Here is a 21,214-nt window from a genome sequence, read left to right as displayed (position 1 = left end):
AATGTGGGTTACACTTGATAAAATACAGCTTTTTGGAGCAATTTGATGCACTATTTAACTATTGAAGTTATTAAATCTGTGTGTGGCAGAAACAGTTTAGGGAATACCCCTCCCATAAAGCTATTTTGGTGTTGAGTATGGAGGTGAGTGTAAACAGAGCTCAGTGCTGGACGCGCTGGTTCTGGTTCTGGTTGTGAAAGTTTTTACTACAGTAATCAGTCCGGGGTAATGGATAATGATCACGTTACTCGCCGCCCTGGACAGGCTCGTTTTGGGGGTAAAATTATGCTCCGTTCCCACTGCTGATCCTCAAGATCCTCCACTGCTGATCCCCCACCGCTGATCCTCAAGATCCTCCACTGCTGATCCCCCACCGCTGATCCTCAAGATCCTCCACTGCTGATTCTCCACTGCTGATCCCCCACTGCTGATCCTCAAGATCCTCCACTGCTGATCCCCCACCGCTGATCCACAAGATCCTCCACCGCTGATTCTCCACTGCTGATCCACCACCGCTGATCCACAAGATCCTCCACCGCTGATTCTCCACTGCTGATTCTCCACTGCTGATCCTCAAGATCCTCCACTGCTGATCCCCCACCGCTGATCCTCAAGATCCTCCACTGCTGATTCTCCACTGCTGATCCCCCACTGCTGATCCTCAAGATCCTCCACTGCTGATCCCCCACTGCTGATCCTCAAGATCCTCCACTGCTGATTCTCCACTGCTGATCCCCCACTGCTGATCCTCAAGATCCTCCACTGCTGATCCTCCACTGCTGATCCGCCACTGCTGATCCTCCACCGCTGATCCTCCACCGCTGATCCACAAGATCCTCCACCGCTGATCCACAAGATCCTCCACTGCTGATTCTCCACTGCTGATCCTCAAGATCCTCCACTGCTGATCCTCCACCGCTGATCCTCCACCGCTGATCCACAAGATCCTCCACTGCTGATCCACAAGATCAGCGCCATCACCGCGCCCTCATAGGTCATGTGATTTATCTTCATTAATTATTGATACGCAGCCCTCGATGACCTCTAACCCTACACTGAGACAGACAATGACTGCATGAATATTTCAGCGAGAGACTCACGGCTATCCGTTACAGCTATACAGGTGAGACCAGAGAGAGCAAAGCATTGTGGGAAAAGAGGAGCGGCCCCGCTGGATGAGAGAGATGACGGAGCGTGGAGCTTCATTCCTGACTGAGGGGCTGAAGGTTTTATTTTAATTCTCAGGGATTTTATATCTGCGGTCGGATGATAGGAGAACAATCACTGACTGATGCAGGAGGTACATTTATTTATTTATTTATTGTTTATTTCAGAGGTTTCTTTTGTCTGAGGGTCTCTGTGCAGCGCCATCGATCAGCCAGCAGAGGGCGTAACTGTGAGGGAGGGGATTCCTCATAACTGCTGCAGTTACGCCCCCTGCTGGCTGGGATAACAGAGATCGGTGAGTGACTCTCCGTGCGTGATACTGATCTCCATATGAACCCTGGTAATTGGATACGACTAAATTGGGAGGAAAAATGGGGGGGGGGGCGTATGTTAATGTTCTGTAATTAAATAATTAACTAATTAATCTCTTATTGTACAGAATAATATGACATTTGGCTCCACCCATAACCAAGAAGATGCTTACAGCCCCACCCACAACAGCCACACCCCCGACCACAAACATGGCTCCACCCACCGCTCAGTGCGCACCTTGGTTCTTTATTCCAAACTCGACTCGACCTGACTTTACTCCACCCACAACCCCACCTTTACTCATAGCTCCGCCTCTTCATACAGATTTGGCTCCACCCACTGCCCAACCTTTACCTGTGACAACACCTTTACTTATAGCCCCGCCTTCTCATACAGGTCTGGCTCCAACCACTGCCCAGAGTTCACCTCAAACCCCACCTTTAATCATAGCTCCGCCTCCTCACACAGATTTGGCTCCACCCACAGCCACACCTACAACAACAGCAGTAATTTTACCCACAGATTTGTCTCCATCTTTCACCCCAGGCTTGGCCTCACCTTCACACAGTGGTCAACCTCTACCCACCCCGCCCACACAGTCACCCCCACCTCCATTAACAGAACCAGCCCCGCCCGTATTTTCACCGCCACTTACAGCCCCACCCTCAATATCAGTCTCACATTCCACCACAGCTACACCTCAACCTCCCCGCCCACTTCACCTACAAAACCACACCCACACCCCTGTCCTGATCCCTCCACCCCCCTCCACCAGCTCTCAGCCTCCCACGTCCTGTGGATCCCTCCGTCCTCAGCAGAAGATCACGGATCCTGATGTTGTCCGGCCCACAGGGGGCGCTGGTGTCTCTAAAGGAGCTGCTGATGAACAGTCAGGTACTACATACCCCCCCCACTGTCTTCTCCACATGATCTGATCCACCAGGGCGTGTCCATGTCCCTTCATCTACTGCATCTTCCTCTTTTCCTTCTTTTTCAGCTCTTTATCTCGTCCTCGTCCCCTCGTCTTTTTTATTGTGTCCAGTTCAGTCCTGCTTGTCCACATTATTTTATCTCCTCTCCTGTGTTAAGTGTAAGTGTGTGTGCTGTCCCGTGATGTTTTGGGTGTTTTTTTGCCCTGGACCCAGTTTTTTCTGGGTGATGTCGGACCCGCCTCAACCCTGACCAGGATAAAGCAGCTTCAAAAACAAAATGAGTGAATAATGGATCAGATATACAGTGCCTTGCAAAAGTATTCAGCCCCCTTGAACTTTTCAACCTTTTGCCACATTTCAGGCTTCAAACATAACGATATGAAATTGTAATTTTTTGTGAAGAATCAACAACAAGTGGGACACAATCGTGAAGTAGAACGAAATTTATTGGATATTTTAAACTTTTTTTAGAAATACAAAACTAAAAAGTGGGGCGTGCAATATTATTCAGCCCCTTTACTTTCAGTGCAGCAAACTCACTCCAGAAGTTCAGTGAGGATCTCTGAATGATCCAATGTTGACCTAAATGACTGATGGTGATAAATAGAATCCACCTGTGTGTAATCAAGTCTCCGTATAAATGCACCTGCTCTGTGATAGTCTCAGAGTTCTGTTTAAAGCGCAGAGAGCATCACGAAGACCAAGGAACACACCAGGCAGGTCCGAGATACTGTTGTGGAGAAGTTTAAAGCCGGATTTGGATACAAAAAGATTTCCCAAGCTTTAAACATCTCAAGGAGCACTGTGCAAGCGATCATATTGAAATGGAAGGAGTATCAGACCACTGCAAATCTACCAAGACCCGGCCGTCCCTCTAAACTTTCAGCTCAAACAAGGAGAAGACTGATCAGAGATGCAGCCAAGAGGCCCATGATCACTCTGAATGAACTGCAGAGATCTACAGCTGAGGTGGGAGACTCTGTCCATAGGACACAATCAGTCGTACACTGCACAAATCTGGCCTTTATGGAAGAGTGGCAAGAAGAAAGCCATTTCTCAAAGATATCTATAAAAAGTCACCTGGGAGACACACCAAACATGTGGAAGAAGGTGCTCTGGTCAGATGAAACCAAAATCGAACTTTTTGGCCACAATGCAAAACGTTATGTTTGGCGTAAAAGCAACACAGCTCATCACCCTGAACACACCATCCCCACTGTCAAACATGGTGGTGGCAGCATCATGGTTTGGGCCTGCTTTTCTTCAGCAGGGACAGGGAAGATGGTTAAAATTGATGGGAAGATGGATGGAGCCAAATACAGGACCATTCTGGAAGAAAACCTGTTGCAGTCTGCAAAAGACCTGAGACTGGAACGGAGATTTATCTTCCAACAAGACAATGATCCAAAACATAAAGCAAAATCTACAATGGAATGGTTCACAAATAAACGTATCCAGGTGTTAGAATGGCCAAGTCAAAGTCCAGACCTGAATCCCATCGAGAATCTGTGGAAAGAGCTGAAAACTGCTGTTCACAAACGCTCTCCATCCAACCTCACTGAGCTCGAGCTGTTTTGCAAGGAAGAATGGGCAAAAATGTCTGTCTCTCGATGTGCAAAACTGATAGAGACATACCCCAAGCGACTTGCAGCTGTAATCGCAGCAAAAGGTGGCGCTACAAAGTATTAACGCAAGGGGGCTGAATAATATTGCACGCCCCACTTTTCAGTTTTTTATTTCTAAAAAAAGTTTAAAATATCCAATAAATTTCGTTCCACTTCACGATTGTGTCCCACTTGTTGTTGATTCTTCACAAAAAATTACAATTTCATATCGTTATGTTTGAAGCCTGAAATGTGGCAAAAGGTTGAAAAGTTCAAGGGGGCTGAATACTTTTGCAAGGCACTGTAGTTTGATGTGTAATTATAATGTTCTGTTCTGGTTTTGTTCTTTTAGCTGTGTGTGGATTAAAAGTGTTTCCATCTCGCCTGGTATCAATAACAGTTCTCATCTCCATCATCACCATCATCATCACAGGTTTATTACAGATACACTTTCTATATTATTATTATTATTATTATTATAATAATAATAATAATAATAATTATTATTATTATTATAAATATTATTATTAATATTATTATTATTATTAGTGCTGTATTTATAAATATTATTATTATTAATATTATTATTATAAATATTATTATTATAGTTATTATTATTATTATTATTATAATAATAATAATAATTATTATTACTAGTGCTGTATTTATAAATATTATTATTATTATTATTATTATTATTATTACTAGTGCTGTATTTATAAATATTATTATCATTATTATTATTATTATTATTAGTGCTGTATTTATAAATATTATTATTATTATTATTATTATTATTACTAGTGCTGTATTTATAAATATTATTATTATTATTATTATTAGTGCTGTATTTATAAATATTATTATTATTAATATTATTATTATAAATATTATTATTATAGTTATTATTATTATTATTATAATAATAATAATAATTATTATTATTACTAGTGCTGTATTTATAAATATTATTATTATTATTATTATTATTATTACTAGTGCTGTATTTATAAATATTATTATCATTATTATTATTATTATTATTAGTGCTGTATTTATAAATATTATTATTATTATTATTATTATTATTACTAGTGCTGTATTTATAAATATTATTATTATTATTATTAGTGCTGTATTTATAAATATTATTATTATCATTATTATTATTAGTGCTGTATTTATAAATATTATTATTATCATTATTATTATTAGTGCTGTATTTATAAATATTATTATTATCATTATTATTATTAGTGCTGTATTTATAAATATTGTGTATAATAATCTTTGTGTCCTCGTTAGTAACGTTGGTGTTTTTGCCGCACACACTGAAGCAGAGCAGCATCAGCAGCAGCAGCGCCCTCTGTGGTGAGAAGTGGGACTGCAGCATCACACCAGCTCCAACATCCTCACCCACACTTCCACACTGTTTGTGTTTGTGTTTGTGTTTGTGTGTGTGTGTGTGTGTGTGTGTGTGTGTGTGTGTGTGTGTGTGTGTGTGTGTGTGTGTGTACTGTATTGTTTGTTAGGTTGTGGTGACTCAGTAGGGGTCTTAGGGAGGATTGTGGGTGGAACAGTGGCGCTGCAGGATCAGTGGGCGTGGCAGGTCAGTCTGCAGTGGAAGGGTCAGCACGTGTGTGGAGGAGCCATCATTACTCCGACCTGGATCATCACTGCTGCACACTGCTTCATCAAGTACACACACACACACACACACACACACACATCTGTACCCACACATCTGTACACACACACCTGTACACACACACTGTGTTCACCCTGTGCTGTGTCTCTCAGGTATGACAGGATGGAGGAATCTGATTGGCTGGTGCTGGTTGATACGTTGGTTGTATCTGATGCTTCGCGTGGTCAGCGTTTCACCACAAGGCGCATTTACACTCATCCCAACTACAGCGAGCAAACCAATGACTACGATGTCAGCCTGCTGCACACACACAACAGTGTGAGGACCAGAGGTGTGTGTTCAGTCTCTAATCACACACACAAACACACACATACACACACACCAGCGTGAGGACCAGAGGTGTGTGTTCAGTCTCCAATCACACACACAAACATACACACATACACACACACACACCAGCGTGAGGACCGGAGGTGTGTGTTCAGTCTCCAATCACACACACAAACACACACATACACACACACCAGCGTGAGGACCAGAGGTGTGTGTTCAGTCTCTAATCACACACACAAACACACACATACACACACACCAGCGTGAGGACCAGAGGTGTGTGTTCAGTCTCCAATCACACACACAAACATACACACATACACACACACACACCAGCGTGAGGACCGGAGGTGTGTGTTCAGTCTCCAATCACTCAGATCTGATAGTTCTACTGACTACATTACCCACAATGCACCATTCACACAAATGTGTGTGTGTGTGTGTGTGTGTGTGTGTGTAAGTGGTGTACGACCAGTGTGTTTACCAACTTTATCTCAGTCGTTTCCAGTTGGTTCCACCTGTTGGGTGACGGGGTGGGGTTACACACATGAAGGAGGTAACACACTACACCACAACACCGTAACTAGGAGTGTGTCTGTGGGAACTTGCACCCATTTTGTAAAGAGAGAGAGAGTGACCTGCGCTGTGTGTCGTGCAGGTTCAGCATCAGCAGAACTCAGACAGGCTCGAGTTTACATCATCGATCAGACCCTGTGCTCCTCACGCCCCGTCTACAGCTCGTACATCACTCCCAGCATGCTCTGTGCTGGCATCATGGAGGGAGGAGTCGACTCATGCCAGGTAATCACACCTCCGTCCAGGATTTCTGTTTTTATGGACTATGGGGGGCTTATAGTGGGGTGTGTTAGACAGGGAACAGTCAGGTATTGAAGTTGAAAGCAGGAGGAATCTGTGACGGGTCAGAGAGTCTCCAAAACAGCAGGTGTGTGATGAAGTGAAATGTGTTCCAGGGGGACAGCGGGGGTCCTCTGGTGTGTGAGACGACGGACGGTGAGTGGAGGTTGGCGGGTGTGGTGAGTTGGGGTGAAGGATGTGGACGACCGAATAAACCGGGTGTTTACAGCAGAATCACCGCAGTACTGCAGTGGATTCATCAGTATATAGAGGTACACACACACGCACACACACACGCACACACACGCACACACGCACACGCACACACACACACACACACACACAGAACAGCGTGGTTACTTCTGAAGCAGTACCAGGCAGTATAAAACACACCACTGATGGACTCTGGAGCAGTGGAGCACTGAGTCACACTGCACAGATGATTTTACACTCTGTGTTGTTTCTGATGGTTTAAGTCTCTTTATTTCAGTAAAGAGTAAATCATACTACACCACTGCAGAAAACAGCTTTGTGCAACAGTTTGGGGAATACCCTTTTCTATTTTAGAGCAAAGACATTTACAATAAAAGTAGTTCAGCTGATTTTGTTTACAGAAATAATCTTATATAAAACACTTACACAGTGAGTAGATGCTGACCAGCTCTCTGTAGAGCATCAGTATGGAGTAATATAGCATTTGGAACACAACCTAGGAACCTTTACCAGGTACAAACAACCAGTGAGCCAATTATTTCATTACAGCACCATCAGACCTCCAGCCTAGAAACAACTGGTAGAAACTAAATCAAATACAATTTAAATAAAATCTGCACAAGAATTATGATAAAAAAGGCAACAGCAGCAAATCTACATAGGTTCGAATCTCAGCAGCAATCAAGATTAATGTAATGTCAGTTCATATAAAGAACCACTAGGTGGCGACAAAGTCAAGCTTATAACCGGCTGTTCATGTCTGTGGTTGTGCTGCTGTGGTTTTCTCCAGGCTGAAGGATTTTACTTCAGATTATTTTGATTTTGTTTAAAAGAAAATTTTAGCTTCTCACTTCACAACTGCACAGCACACGATAACAAACTCCATATATTTATAATATTATCCCCCCCCCCCCAAAGAAAGAGTTTTTAATATCAAACACAGTCATGGACAATTTAGTGTCTCTAGTTCACCTCACTTGCACGTCTTTGTACTGTGGGAGGAAACCCACACAGACACGAGGAGAACATGCAAACTCCACACAGAAGGGACCCTGACCGATGTATAACTGAATAACTGTAACTGTAATGATGCATGAGGTTTAGTTTTAGTGTAAAGATTGAATAGTAATTAAATTATTAAATAGTAAAGTGACGTGACAATATTGCACAATGAGGCCAATATACCCATATACAGTACATACATATACACACATGCAAGTACATACACACATGGCTACATTAGGACCCTCAGGATGTTCCACATCAACGTTTCTTTAATGGGCCTTATTAATTTGGAATGGTCCTCAACAGGGTTCTAACTGTTGGAAACAGGGGGCTACTGAAGCCACCCAAAAAGTAATTCCAGCGTCAGTTTTGTTCTTGAGAAAGTCTAAAATAAAACCTGCACATTTTTAACTTGAATTGTTAATCTTAGATTTGTTTTATTTGTCCTGTTGCAGGATGCAGAAATGGCTGTATAACTGGATCAGAGACACAGAGACATGATGCTTTGTTTATATATTATTGTTAAATGTGTAATTATTGTTTGTATTGCTTATTGTTGGTTCTATTGATTGCTGTAGAGTAGTATTGCTATAAGCTTCAGATTTCAGACTGCAGATCTGATCTGTTCTGTAATAAATCATTATAACTGCATGAATGTGTTTACAGTCACGTAGGCACCGTGGGCACCGTGGGCACCGTGCCAACAGCACAATAACATGAGGATAGTCACTTCCTGTTTCATCTGACAGCAGAGGCGCTGGAACTCATGACCTTCTGCTAAACCTGCTTTCACTAAATCTGCTTTATCATCCTGACTAATCAACAACAAAATGTGAATTATTTTCTTCTCTTCATGAGTTACACAAGAATTCAGGTCCAGGTTTCACATGTGGAACATTTTCATTCAGAACAAAGCAAAAACATCTGAAATATTCTTCAGTTTAAATGTTTTATTTCCTCTTAAATCAGATAAAATTCGAATTAAATATGTGAAGGTTTGTTATTAATAAATATCTTAATAAACACTTGAACATTTTTAACAGCGTTTTAAATGATTTTCAGAGCAACATTGTTGGTGTCACGTTCCTCGTTTCTGCGCATGCGTGTTCACTGAGAGCGTCAGTTTTTGACAATGGTAATTTTTTTCGGTACATGGGTCCCACGCATGCGCAGTAAGAAGTGCGTCTTATTAAAAACGGTATAGTGTTACTATCGTGTGATTTCCGGGTTCGGATGGGATCTGTTTTTCATCTTATAACTGTATTCTGTAATTAATGCGTGTTGTGATCGTTCTAATTTAACTTAAATGTGAGAATGTGCTTATTTATATGGTGTTTGGTTTAATTAGAGGAGTGTAGATCAGACAGTGTCGGATGTTACATCATAACCCTGAAAGTTTTTTCCTGTTTGGTTCTTGTTGGGAGTCTCAGACTGCAGATCAGATCAGATCAGACTAAACTGGTTTAACTGCTGTGTGTAGAACATTAGATGATGGGTTTAATCAGGTTAGGAATGAACAGACTGACTTCAGTAGTGAGGTTTAGAGCTGCAGCAGCTCCTCCACTCACCTGCACCCAGTATATTCATAATAATAATAATATTAATAATAATACTGCAGGATCCAGGGGTTTCAGCACAGCTGGGAATCTCAGAATGAATAATAAAGGATTATTGTTCCGACAGGTGAGTTTATTTTTACTTTTATCTGATCTCAAAATAATGCTGAAGTGTGTAAAAGATGATTATAATTTATTAAAACTCAAGTCCACAAATACTGCAGTAAAGTAACATCTAATACCACCAATACTTATAATACTTCTACTAATATTAATATTAATAAATTAATTGCAAATCATTTATATCTGAAATGCAGTTTAAAGTGCAGAAGATGAAAGCAGGATTAGATGAAACCTCCAGTGTTGGTTTCACCACAGTTTTGGAGTTTTAGAGATGTGTAGAAGCTATTCTTTAAAATTTGAGTTTATTTTAGATTTTCTAAATCACAAATCAGCTGGATTTAAACCGACACCATATGAGCAAAACTATGTGGAGCATGAAGACCTGACCCCGGAACACATCTGGAACACATCTGGAACACATCTGGAACAGTTATTATTATTATTATTAAAACGATATACTGTTGTTTTTGTTAATATTATTAATGCAAATTTTTTTTTACTGTTATTATTATTATAAAAGCTGTTATTTATTATTATTATTATTATTAATACTAATATTTACTATTATTATTATTATTATTAATATTATCATTATTTATTGTTATTACTATAATTTGTATTTTATTATTTTTATATTATTATTTATTATTATTATTATTGTTATTATTACTAATAATATTGTTGTTGATGTTACTTTAATGCTTATCTGAAGTTTGTTGTTTTGATCTGATTAAGTTAAATAATTAAACCAGTACAGAACCTGAACTGGCACCATTATCACCACCAGTATCAGTTCATTCAACCCTCACAATTATCTGGAAACTCATAAAGCTTCAACACACCCTCCAACACCCCAATTAATAATTTACTGCCCTGAAACTCCAACGTTCACTCGCACAACCAGCTTAAACACACACTGATGAGCCAAAACATTAGAACCACCCACCTAACCCTACCCCATAACAGCTCTGTCATCTACATTCTAATAAAGAAATCTATCCTGTAAGTGTGTGTGTGTCTCTGTATGTGTGTGTGTTTCTGTGTGTGTGTGTGTGTGTGTGTGTGTGTAGTTGTTCGAGTCCTCCAGCAGTACCTACACCTACCTGTTGGCGGATGCGGAGTCGCGGGAGGCGATCCTGATCGACCCGGTGCTGGAGACGGTGGATCGAGACCTGAAGCTGATCGAGGAGCTCGGACTCAAACTCAAAATCGCTGGTAAGAACTTCGGCTGTATTTCAAATCACATGTAAACAGATTCACTCTTAATGATCCCATCGTTACCCACAATCCCACAGCAAACACACACTGCCATGCGGATCATGTGACCGGCACCGGGCTGCTGAAGAAGCGGTTGTTCGGGGTGAAGAGCGCCATTTCCAAACACAGCGGGGCGCAGGCGGACATCCAGCTGTCAGATGGGGACGCCATCGAGTTCGGCAAATACGTACGTTCAGCACCCGCGCCCACACTCACACCCTGATCAGAGACACACTGTACACTCACATCATGCACCACGCGACCAAAAGCATGGACACCAGTTAATTAGTGGGTTTAAAAATGAACACTGGCAGTTACACACATTAGTGAGAAGTGTAGAGCAGTGGTCCCCAACCATCGGACGTCATTTATTACCGGGCTGCACAGAAAGAATAAATAATGAAAGACGCTACAAAAGCAATCCATCACTTCCACTTCCAACACACTTTAGGTGTTATTGTCTCCTATCACCACTAGGGGGGAGTGTCTCATTGCAGCGAAAAAAGCTCAGAGTTTCCATCATTTGTGAGTAGCACAGTAATCCCTCGCTATATCGCGCTTCGACTTTCGCGGCTTCACTATCGCGGATTTTATATGCAAGCATGTCTAAATAGAAATCACGGATTTTTCGCTGGTTCGCGGATTTCTGCAGACAAAGAGTCTTTTTATTTCTGATACATGCTTCCTCAGTTGGTTTGCCCAGTTGATTTCATACACGGGACGCTATTGGCGGATGGCTGAGAAGCTACCCAATCAGAGCACGCGGTTAAGTATCCTGGGTGCTGATTGGCTCAGCGAAGGAGAGAAGCGTTAGATTCCGCTTTATGCTGTATAACTGTGCGGGAAATGTTTATAAGAGTGTGGGAGGGTTTGTAAGGGCTTAAAATATATAAAAATAACCATATAAACACGTGGTTTTTACTTTGCAGATTTTCACCTTTCGCGGGGGGTTCTGGAAGGGATCTAGGAGGGATTACTGTATTGTTATTTTATTTTAAATCCTCCCCTCGTGGTGGAGGATGGGGGTGTAAAACAGTTTGGGGACTTCTGGTGTAGAACCTTCAGAAGAAGAACAGGGATCTGATCCTGGTACCTGTTCCTCATGTCAGCTTATGGAATGTGTTCCTCAGAGCTGCTTCACTTTCAGGCGCAACAACAGCTCATCCATGAAGCCATACAAGCTGACAGCATGTGCTAAAGCATATCACTACTGAGTTCCAAACTGCACAAGGACATTGTGGGTTGAGTTTCTGTGACTACAAAACACTGAACAATAACAAGCACACTGCTGTTGGACTCTGGAGCATCAGAAACCAGCTTTCTGGAGAAATGAATCTGTCTGATTGTGTCTCCGTTCAGTGGATTCCAGGAGATCTCTAACCAACTCTGTGCTAATAGTTTGGGGAATGCCTTTTCCTGTTTCCTGTTTTTCTCATAAAGAAATAGTTTAGGTTTAGGTTGGTGTAAAAGAACTTGATGATGCTGAACCACGTCCACATAGTTTTGTGTTGTATGTTCCAATAATCCCTGTATAATGGTGTGTGTGTGTGTGTGTGTGTGTGTGTGTGTGTATCAGTGTGTGTTTGTAAGAGAGACCCCAGGACACACAGACGGTTGTGTTTCATACGTGACTAATGACGAATCGATGGTGTTTCCTGGAGACGCTCTGCTCATCAGAGGCTGCGGCAGAACTGACTTCCAACAAGGTGAAGGAACACAGGGACACGGGAACACAGGGAACACGGGAACACAGGGACACGGGAACACAGGGACACGAGAACACGGACACAGGGACACGGGAACACAGGGACACGGGCACGGGAACACAGGGACACGAGAACACGGACACGGGAACACAGGGACACAGGAACACGGGCACACTGGAACACAGGGACATGGGAACACAGGAACACGGGCACACTGGAACACAGGGACACGGGAACACAGGGACACAGGAACACGGGCACACTGGAACACAGGGACATGGGAACACAGGAACACGGGCACACTGGAACACAGGGACACGGGAACACAGGGACACAGGAAAACAGGGAAACGGGAACAGGGAAACGGGAACACAGGGACATGGGAACACAGGGACACGGGAAGACAGGGACACGGGAAAACAGGGAAACGGGAACACAGGGACACGGGAACACAGGGACACGGGAACACAGGGACACGGGAACACGGACACGGGAACACAGGGAAACGGGAACACAGGGACATGGGGACACGGGAACACGGACACGGGAACACAGGGAAACGGGAACACAGGGACACGGGAACACAGGGACACGGGAACACAGGGACACGGGAACACAGGGAAACGGGAACACAGGGACACAGGAACACGGACACGGGAACACAGGGACATGGGAACACAGGGACACGGGAACACGGACACGGGAACACAGGGACACGGGAACACAGGGACACGGGAACACGGACACGGGAACACAGGGAAACGGGAACACAGGGACACGGGAACACAGGGACACGGGAACACAGGGACATGGAAACACTGGACCACAGGAGTTATACCCTGTATGACCACTAGATGTCAGTGCTGATTAAGTTTTGGGGTTTTATATTTGTTCTGGTTTGATGCAGGTTGTTCACGCAAACTCTACCAGTCCGTCCATCAGAGGATCTTCACCCTGCCAGGACACTGTCTGATCTACCCTGCTCACGATTATCAAGGTTCATCATCACACCCTCATCATCATCACCATCATCATAATCACCACACCCCCGTTCACATCATCTTCATCATTACCATCATTTACACCACCATCATCATCATCATCATAATAAAAGTCATCACCTTTATCTTTATAATAATTCAGATTTTTACTTTATGTTCATTATTAAAGTATTACAGGTGTAGCCTAGTGGTTCAGGTACAGGACTAGTAATCCGAAAGTTCCTGGTTCAAGCCCCACCACTGCTAGGTTGCTGCTGTTGGGCCCTTGAGCAAGGCCCTTAACCCTCAATTGCTCAGACAGTATACTCTAACTGTACTGTAAGTCGCTTTGGATAAAGGCGCCTGTAAATGTAGACGTATTTATTTGAAATAAGTGATCTACTGAATGTCATTTCATTGTTCTGTGTGTGTGTGTGTGTGTGTGTGTGTGTGTGTGTGTGTGAGCAGGTCAGACCGTATCCACAGTGGACGAGGAGAAAAAATTCAACCCTCGATTAACTAAATCACTGGAGGAGTTTGTGAAGATCATGGACAACCTGAACCTCCCCAAACCTGCTCGAATAGGTACCAAGTGCCCCCTCAACCCAAAGTAAAATCTAATATTAAAATAACACGTGTGTGTGTGTGTGTGTGTGTGTGTGTGTGTGTGTGTGTGTGTGTAGTGTGTAATAATAGGAATGATGACTGTGTGTGTGTGTGTGTGTGTGTGTGTGTGTGTGTGTGTAGGTGTTTAGTAATAGGAATGATGACTGTGTGTGTGTGTGTGTGTGTGTGTAGGTGTTTAGTAATAGGAATGATGACTGTGTGTGTGTGTGTGTGTGTGTGTGTGTAGGTGTTTAGTAATAGGAATGATGACTGTGTGTGTGTGTGTGTGTTTAGTAATAGGAATGATGACTGTGTGTGTGTGTGTGTAGTGTGTAGGTGTTTAGTAATAGGAATGATGACTGTGTGTGTGTGTGTGTGTGTGTGTAGGTGTTTAGTAATAGGAATGATGACTGTGTGTGTGTGTGTGTGTAGGTGTTTAGTAATAGGAATGATGACTGTGTGTGTGTGTGTGTGTGTGTGTGTGTGTGTGTAGGTGTTTAGTAATAGGAATGATGACTGTGTGTGTGTAGGTGTAGGTGTTTAGTAATAGGAATGATGACTGTGTGTGTGTGTGTGTGTGTGTGTGTGTGTAGGTGTTTAGTAATAGGAATGATGACTGTGTGTGTGTGTGTGTGTGTGTGTGTGTGTGTGTGTGTGTAGGTGTTTAGTAACAGGAATGATGACTGTGTGTGTGTGTGTGTGTGTGTGTGTGTGTGTGTGTGTAGGTGTTTAGTAATAGGAATGATGACTGTGTGTGTGTGTTCCAGATGTGGCGGTTCCAGCGAACCTGGTGTGTGGACTCCACGAGATCTGAACCTGAGATCAGACGAGCGTTTCCTCTCTAATATAAACAATAATGATAAACTCAAACCTCTTTATACAAGTGCATGATGGGAACAAGAACCTGATTTGTTAGTAAAATCACACACACACACACACACACACACACTCGTGCTCAGGTTATAATGGGGGGGGGGGGGGGGGTAGGTCGGTGGTTAGGACAGTAGGATCGCCGGTTGTTTGGATTCAATTTTCTGTCATTTTATTTGTATTATTTTTATTTGTGTGATTTTGAGGTTTTATTCATTAAACAGGTAAAAATTGTACAAATGAATCGTTTCATGTCTGACACTTTGATCTCTTTATTATTCTCATGTGTTTGATGTCTTTTACGTACAATAACAAACTCTTTTATATGCTCTCCTTTTGAATTAACCCCGCCCCTTTACCATCATCACCTTTTGATCATGCCACGCCCCTTTTCATAATCTCTTTTTTGATGATACCACGCCCCTTGCTCTGGCCCCGCCCCTCATGACAGTAATATTACAGGTTAATTGGCTGTGGCGTGTTTGTGATGTTAGTAAAATAATAAATAATAATAATGGGAGCGTTTCTCTTCTGATTGGATGATGATGATGATCAGACTGAGCGCTTCTGTTCTTATTAACACAATAAACTCTTTGTTGTTATTTCTCGTCGTGTCTCTACACGCTGTGTGTTGTGTTTTGAACAACCTGTTCTACAGCAGGAGAATCTGGAAATTCAGGCGTGTTGGTTTCGGCTCGTTTTGCTTCTCATCTTTTACTCATTTTAATAAACATTAACACCACAAATTCTTCAGATTCTTCCCTCAGGCCTCTGAGTGAATGTGTGAATGAGCTGAAGATTCTGACTGGTGTTGGTGTTTGCTGGCGTTTGTGATGCTGTAGTGAAGTTGTTGGATTCAGTCTGATTTTTTACTCTTAACGCATCACGACCATCCCAAAGTATTTGGTCACGTCTTAAATTCAGCTGCACCCAAATGTCTTATTGTTACGTCACACCAGCTTTGTTATGTGACGACATGAGTGTGGATCCTACTGATGACATGAACTAAAGATCTGGTGATTCATTCATTCATTAAGCGTGAATAACCACTTCATCTTAATCAGTGGTGGTGGTTTTACTGCCACCCAGAAACACAGAGGGTACAAATGCATTACAGGAAACCCTCACTCACTCACTCACTCACCCAAATTCACTCACCCACCCATTCACTCACTCACCAACCCATTCACTCACTCACCCACCCAAATTCACTCACTCACCCACCCAAATTCACTCACTCACCCACCCATTCACTCACTCACCCAAATTCACTCACTCACCCACCCAAATTCACTCACTCACTCACCCAAATTCACTCACTCACCCACCCAAATTCACTCACTCACCCACCCATTCACTCACTCACCCAAATTCACTCACTCACTCACCCACCCATTCACTCACTCACCCACCCACCCACCCATCCATTCACTCACCCACCCACCCATCCATTCACTCACCCACCCACCCATCCATTCACTCACTCACCCACCCACCCACTTACGCAATATTATTTAAAATGAATTAATAAGGTTTATCAGTAGAACATGTCAGTGATCTGCTTTAGTCTCATTCATTATAGTATAAAAAGTTTTTATAATGTAGGACAATTATTATATAATAATTATTTAATATATAATTCCTTAATAGTATAAATTAATATATTATAAATAATATAATTTAATTACGTATATGGTAATGTACTGTATATTTATATGTATGAAATGGTGAAGAATCTGGCAACCCTAAAAGAAGGAAACAACCCAACTCTGCAACTCAAGCAACGCAACAACCTCATAAAGTCACTTCTCAGTAATTAATTTATCAATAATTAATCAATAATAAAAATTTATTTCTTACTGAATGATGAATTTTGTAAAAGTGAAACGAACTGAAAAACTGAAAAATAAAAGTTTTAATGTCAGTTTTATTTATCTAAAACTAGATTTTTGTGTTTGTATTTGATTAATTCTGACTTTATTAGATTTAAAAGTGACTCCAAATTATTCTGGTGAAAGTTGGTGTTTATTTCTGACCCAAACCGACCAGCAGAATCTTCTGGACTTTTGTAATAACATCTGTAATAACACTGTAGGGATTTGTGATTGTGACCCCTGAGTGGTGTGTGTTTTGGCCCCTATGATCCAGAGGCCGTGAGTTTGGGCCCCGAAGATGCTGTAAGCCATCAGCAGCCGGGAGTTTGGGCATCCCTTACTTTAAGTAAAATCTCTGAATTCTAGTGTTTATATTTTAATGCACAAATTCTGTTTGTTTACTAAAAGTCTCTAAATAAGGTGAATTTGATTTCGATGTTTTGATCTGTAATTAATTTACAAAAGTTTATAAGCAAATTTTTACCTAGAAAATAAAATAATAACGTTTATTAAAAGAGGCAGAACAAACTTTTAAACCTGGAATCGTTCATCGGTGAAGAACGATCTGGCAACCCAGAAGTAGTTTGTGTTGAACTGGCAACCCGCTCGGGGTCTCCGCCTCACCTGTGTGTGTGTGTGTGTGTGTGCGTGTGTGCGTGTGCGTGTGTGTGTCAGTAGTGTCAGTGCTGGACTCCCCGCGGGATCTCCTCATTAGATCAGATTAATCAGATCCACAAAAAGGAATCCGACCCGTGAACGACCTGATCTGTGCTCGGTGGATCCGGATCCTGTTGAAGATTAAAGCGGAAGTGTGGAACAGGTAAGAACTTCATTTCACTTTCTGTCCGAAACCCTGAGATCAGGTTAATCCGGTACTAACTGACGGACTCGGATTATCAGGCGCTTCACATGAACTGTGGATTAGATGTGAGTGTTTATTACAGATTACACTTCACACACCTGATTCAGATCAACACTTTTATACACCTACAGACTTCCTTAGTCCTGTCCTAGTCCTGTCCTTCTGTCCTAATGTAGTCCTGTCCTAGTCCTGTCCTTCTGTCCTAATGTAGTCCTGTCCTAGTCCTGTCCTTCTGTCCTAATGTAGTCCTGTCCTAGTCCTGTCCTTCTGTCCTAATGTAGTCCTGTCCTAGTCCTGTCCTTCTGTAGTCCTGTTAAAGTCCTGTCCTTCTGTCCTAATGTAGTCCTGTCCTAGTCCTGTCCTTCTGTCCTAATGTAGTCCTGTCCTAGTCCTGTCCTTCTGTCCTAATGTAGTCCTGTCCTAGTCCTGTCCTTCTGTCCTAATGTAGTCCTGTCCTAGTCCTGTCCTTCTGTAGTCCTGTTAAAGTCCTGTCCTTCTGTCCTAATGTAGTCCTGTCCTAGTCCTGTCCTTCTGTCCTAATGTAGTCCTGTCCTAGTCCTGTCCTTCTGTCCTAATGTAGTCCTGTCCTAGTCCTGTCCTTCTGTCCTAATGTAGTCCTGTCCTAGTCCTGTCCTTCTGTAGTCCTGTCCTAGTCCTGTCCTTCTGTCCTAATGTAGTCCTGTCCTTCTGTCCTAATGTAGTCCTGTCCTTCTGTCCTAATGTAGTCCTGTCCTAGTCCTGTCCTTCAGTCCTAATGTAGTCCTGTCCTTCTGTCCTAATGTAGTCCTGTTAAAGTCCTGTCCTTCAGTCCTAATGTAGTCCTGTCCTAGTCCTGTCCTTCTGTCCTAATGTAGTCCTGTTAAAGTCCTGTCCTTCTGTCCTAATGTAGTCCTGTCCTAGTCCTGTCCTTCTGTCCTAATGTAGTCCTGTTAAAGTCTTGTCCTTCTGTCCTTTTACAGCCCTGTCCCCCTGTCCTGTCCTGATATAGTCCTGTCCAAATATCTGGTCCAATAAATCTGATTAAATTAAATCCAGTTAAATCCAGCAGTCTGACGGTCACTGATCAGTTTTCCAGATTTGTTAGAATAATTTGATCAGAATTTTGAAATAATCCTGTGGTGATGTTATAGATTCCTGTTGCTTTCTTGTCCTGGCCGTGGTCTCAGTCTCAGTCCCAATTCATCTTTACTCATAGAAGGTTCTTCTGGTTCCCTTCATCAGTGTTTGGTCAGTTCTGGTCTGTCTATGAACTTTGTTTAGGAGACTCCAGGATGAAGTTGATTCCTGATCTCTCGGCATCTTGGTTTTTTATGGTTTGTTTCCAGATGTTTCTGCAGCGCTGGTTTATTATTATTAATAGGAATTAATATAGACATTTTATAGTAATTTAGATTAAAACTGTATATTCTGATAGAAACGGTGAGTGTGTGTGTGTGTCTGTTTAGTTCTTATATTAATAATAAAATTTTAATCATTTATACTGGTTTTATTTTTAAAAAATGTTTCCGAATTACATTAAAAACTAGTTTAATTATTTTGTGTGTTTGTGAGTATAAAGTTTTACTGGCTGTAATCTGTATTAATTTATTAATCATTTAAAATGATGAATTTTATAGATGAATAAAAAGTTGATAGGTCTGTTTGATCCAGTGATGGAGTATGGTGGAGATGGTTGTGATGATCAGACCCTCGCTGTGTTCTGATGTGAATCTATAATATCTGATCCAGTCTGTGTGTAGCTGTGCAGCCACATGTGGAGTTTATCCAGATGTTGAACGCTGTAATTTAGTCTTTTTTTCTGAAAAGAGCATCTAATTTAGAATAACTTACTAAATTAGATGCTGCAGTAAGGCTGCACACACACACACACACACACACACACACACACACACGCTGGTATATTATACAGTGTATCACAAAAGTAAGTACACCCCTCACATTTCTGCAAATATTTCATTATATCTTTTCATGGGACAACACTATAGACATGAAACTTGGATATAACTTAGAGTAGTCAGTGTACAGCTTGTATAGCAGTGTAGATTTACTGTCTTCTGAAAATAACTCAACACACAGCCATTAATGTCTAAATAGGTGCAACATAAGTGAGTACACCCCACAGTGAACATGTCCAAATTGTGCCCAAATGTGTTGTTGTCCCTCCCTGGTGTCATGTGTCAAGGTCCCAGGTGTAAATGGGGAGCAGGGCTGTTAAATTTGGTGTTTTGGGTACAATTCTCTCATACTGGCCACTGGATATTCAACATGGCACCTCATGGCAAAGAACTCTCTGAGGATGTGAGAAATAGAATTGTTGCTCTCCACAAAGATGGCCTGGGCTATAAGAAGATTGCTAACACCCTGAAACTGAGCTACAGCATGGTGGCCAAGGTCATACAGCGGTTTTCCAGGACAGGTTCCACTCGGAACAGGCTTCACCAGGGTCGACCAAAGAAGTCGAGTCCACGTGTTCGGCGTCATATCCAGAGGTTGGCTTTAAAAAATAGACACATGAGTGCTGCCAGCATTGCTGCAGAGGTTGAAGAAGTGGGGGGTCAGCCTGTCAGTGCTCAGACCATACGCCGCACACTGCATCAACTCGGTCTGCATGGTCGTCATCCCAGAAGGAAGCTGACGCACAAGAAAGCCCGCAAACAGTTTGCTGAAGACAAGCAGTCCAAGAACATGGATTACTGGAATGCCCTGTGGTCTGACGAGACCAAGATAAACTTGTTTGGCTCAGATGGTGTCCAGCATGTGTGGCGGCGCCCTGGTGAGAAGTACCGAGACAACTGTATCTTGCCTACAGTTGAGCATGGTGGTGGTAGCATCATGGTCTTGGGCTGCATGAGTGTTGCTGGCACTGGGGAGCTGCAGTTCATTGAGGGAAACATGAATTCCAACATGTACTGTGACATTCTGAAACAGAGCATGATCCCCTCCCTTCGAAAACTGGGCCTCATGGCAGTTTTCCAACAGGATAACGACCCCAAACACAACCTCCAAGATGACAACTGCCTTGCTGAGGAAGCTGAAGGTAAAGGTGATGGACTAAACCCAATTGAGCACCTGTGGCGCATCCTCAAGTGGAAGGTGGAGGAGTTCAAGGTGTCTAACATCCACCAGCTCCGTGATGTCATCATGGAGGAGTGGAAGAGGATTCCAGTAGCAACCTGTGCAGCTCTGGTGAATTCCATGCCCAGGAGGGTTAAGGCAGTGCTGGATAATAATGGTGCTCACACAAAATATTAACACTTTGGGCACAATTTGGACATGTTCACTGTGGGGTGTACTCACTTATGTTGCAGCTA

At 42.4% G+C, this 21,214-nt stretch overlaps 3 protein-coding genes across 3 annotated transcripts in view; all 3 read left to right on the top strand.

The window, feature by feature from the left end:
* The first annotated feature begins 137 nt into the window (after positions 1-137).
* LOC134300728 (transmembrane protease serine 3-like) lies at positions 138-8,600 on the top strand. The gene is made up of 9 exons (XM_062985148.1): positions 138-143; positions 2,295-2,373; positions 4,368-4,448; positions 5,321-5,446; positions 5,596-5,713; positions 6,458-6,552; positions 6,655-6,797; positions 6,968-7,123; positions 8,525-8,600. The coding sequence occupies exons 1-9, from the start codon at positions 138-140 to the stop codon at positions 8,543-8,545; spliced, it is 825 nt and encodes a 274-aa protein (XP_062841218.1). The 3' UTR covers positions 8,546-8,600.
* A 726-nt stretch (positions 8,601-9,326) lies between these two features.
* On the top strand, positions 9,327-15,756 carry ethe1 (ETHE1 persulfide dioxygenase). Its single transcript, XM_062986092.1, has 7 exons — positions 9,327-9,752; positions 10,819-10,963; positions 11,044-11,192; positions 12,582-12,711; positions 13,619-13,708; positions 14,160-14,276; positions 15,065-15,756. Exons 1-7 carry the CDS (start codon positions 9,558-9,560, stop codon positions 15,109-15,111), a joined length of 873 nt encoding a protein of 290 aa, XP_062842162.1. The 5' UTR covers positions 9,327-9,557; the 3' UTR covers positions 15,112-15,756.
* A 1,969-nt stretch (positions 15,757-17,725) lies between these two features.
* phldb3 (pleckstrin homology-like domain, family B, member 3) overlaps positions 17,726-21,214 on the top strand; it is a 16,000-nt gene continuing 12,511 nt past the window's right edge. The window contains exon 1 of the mRNA XM_062986063.1: positions 17,726-17,861. The gene's annotated coding sequence lies outside the window, so the exon portion shown is untranslated. The remainder of the gene's footprint in view (positions 17,862-21,214) is intronic.

This window comes from Trichomycterus rosablanca, chromosome 23 (assembly GCF_030014385.1).
Source record: "Trichomycterus rosablanca isolate fTriRos1 chromosome 23, fTriRos1.hap1, whole genome shotgun sequence".
Lineage (NCBI taxonomy): Eukaryota > Metazoa > Chordata > Actinopteri > Siluriformes > Trichomycteridae > Trichomycterus > Trichomycterus rosablanca.
The sequence above is the reverse complement of the archived record's forward strand: the minus strand, read 5'-3'. Positions and strand labels throughout refer to the sequence as shown.

Bases quoted from the DNA above. Each gene is read 5' to 3' on its own strand.
- LOC134300728 (XM_062985148.1), top strand. The intron at 5,447-5,595 runs GTTTGTGTTTGT...TGGGTGGAACAG, and splicing joins CTCACCCACACTTCCACACT to TGGCGCTGCAGGATCAGTGG. The intron at 7,124-8,524 runs GTACACACACAC...GTCCTGTTGCAG, and splicing joins GGATTCATCAGTATATAGAG to GATGCAGAAATGGCTGTATA.
- ethe1 (XM_062986092.1), top strand. From the start codon at position 9,558: ATGATGGGTTTAATCAGGTTAGGAATGAACAGACTGACTTCAGTAGTG. The intron at 11,193-12,581 runs GTACGTTCAGCA...TGTGTGTATCAG, and splicing joins CCATCGAGTTCGGCAAATAC to TGTGTGTTTGTAAGAGAGAC. The intron at 13,709-14,159 runs GTTCATCATCAC...GTGTGTGAGCAG, and splicing joins CCCTGCTCACGATTATCAAG to GTCAGACCGTATCCACAGTG.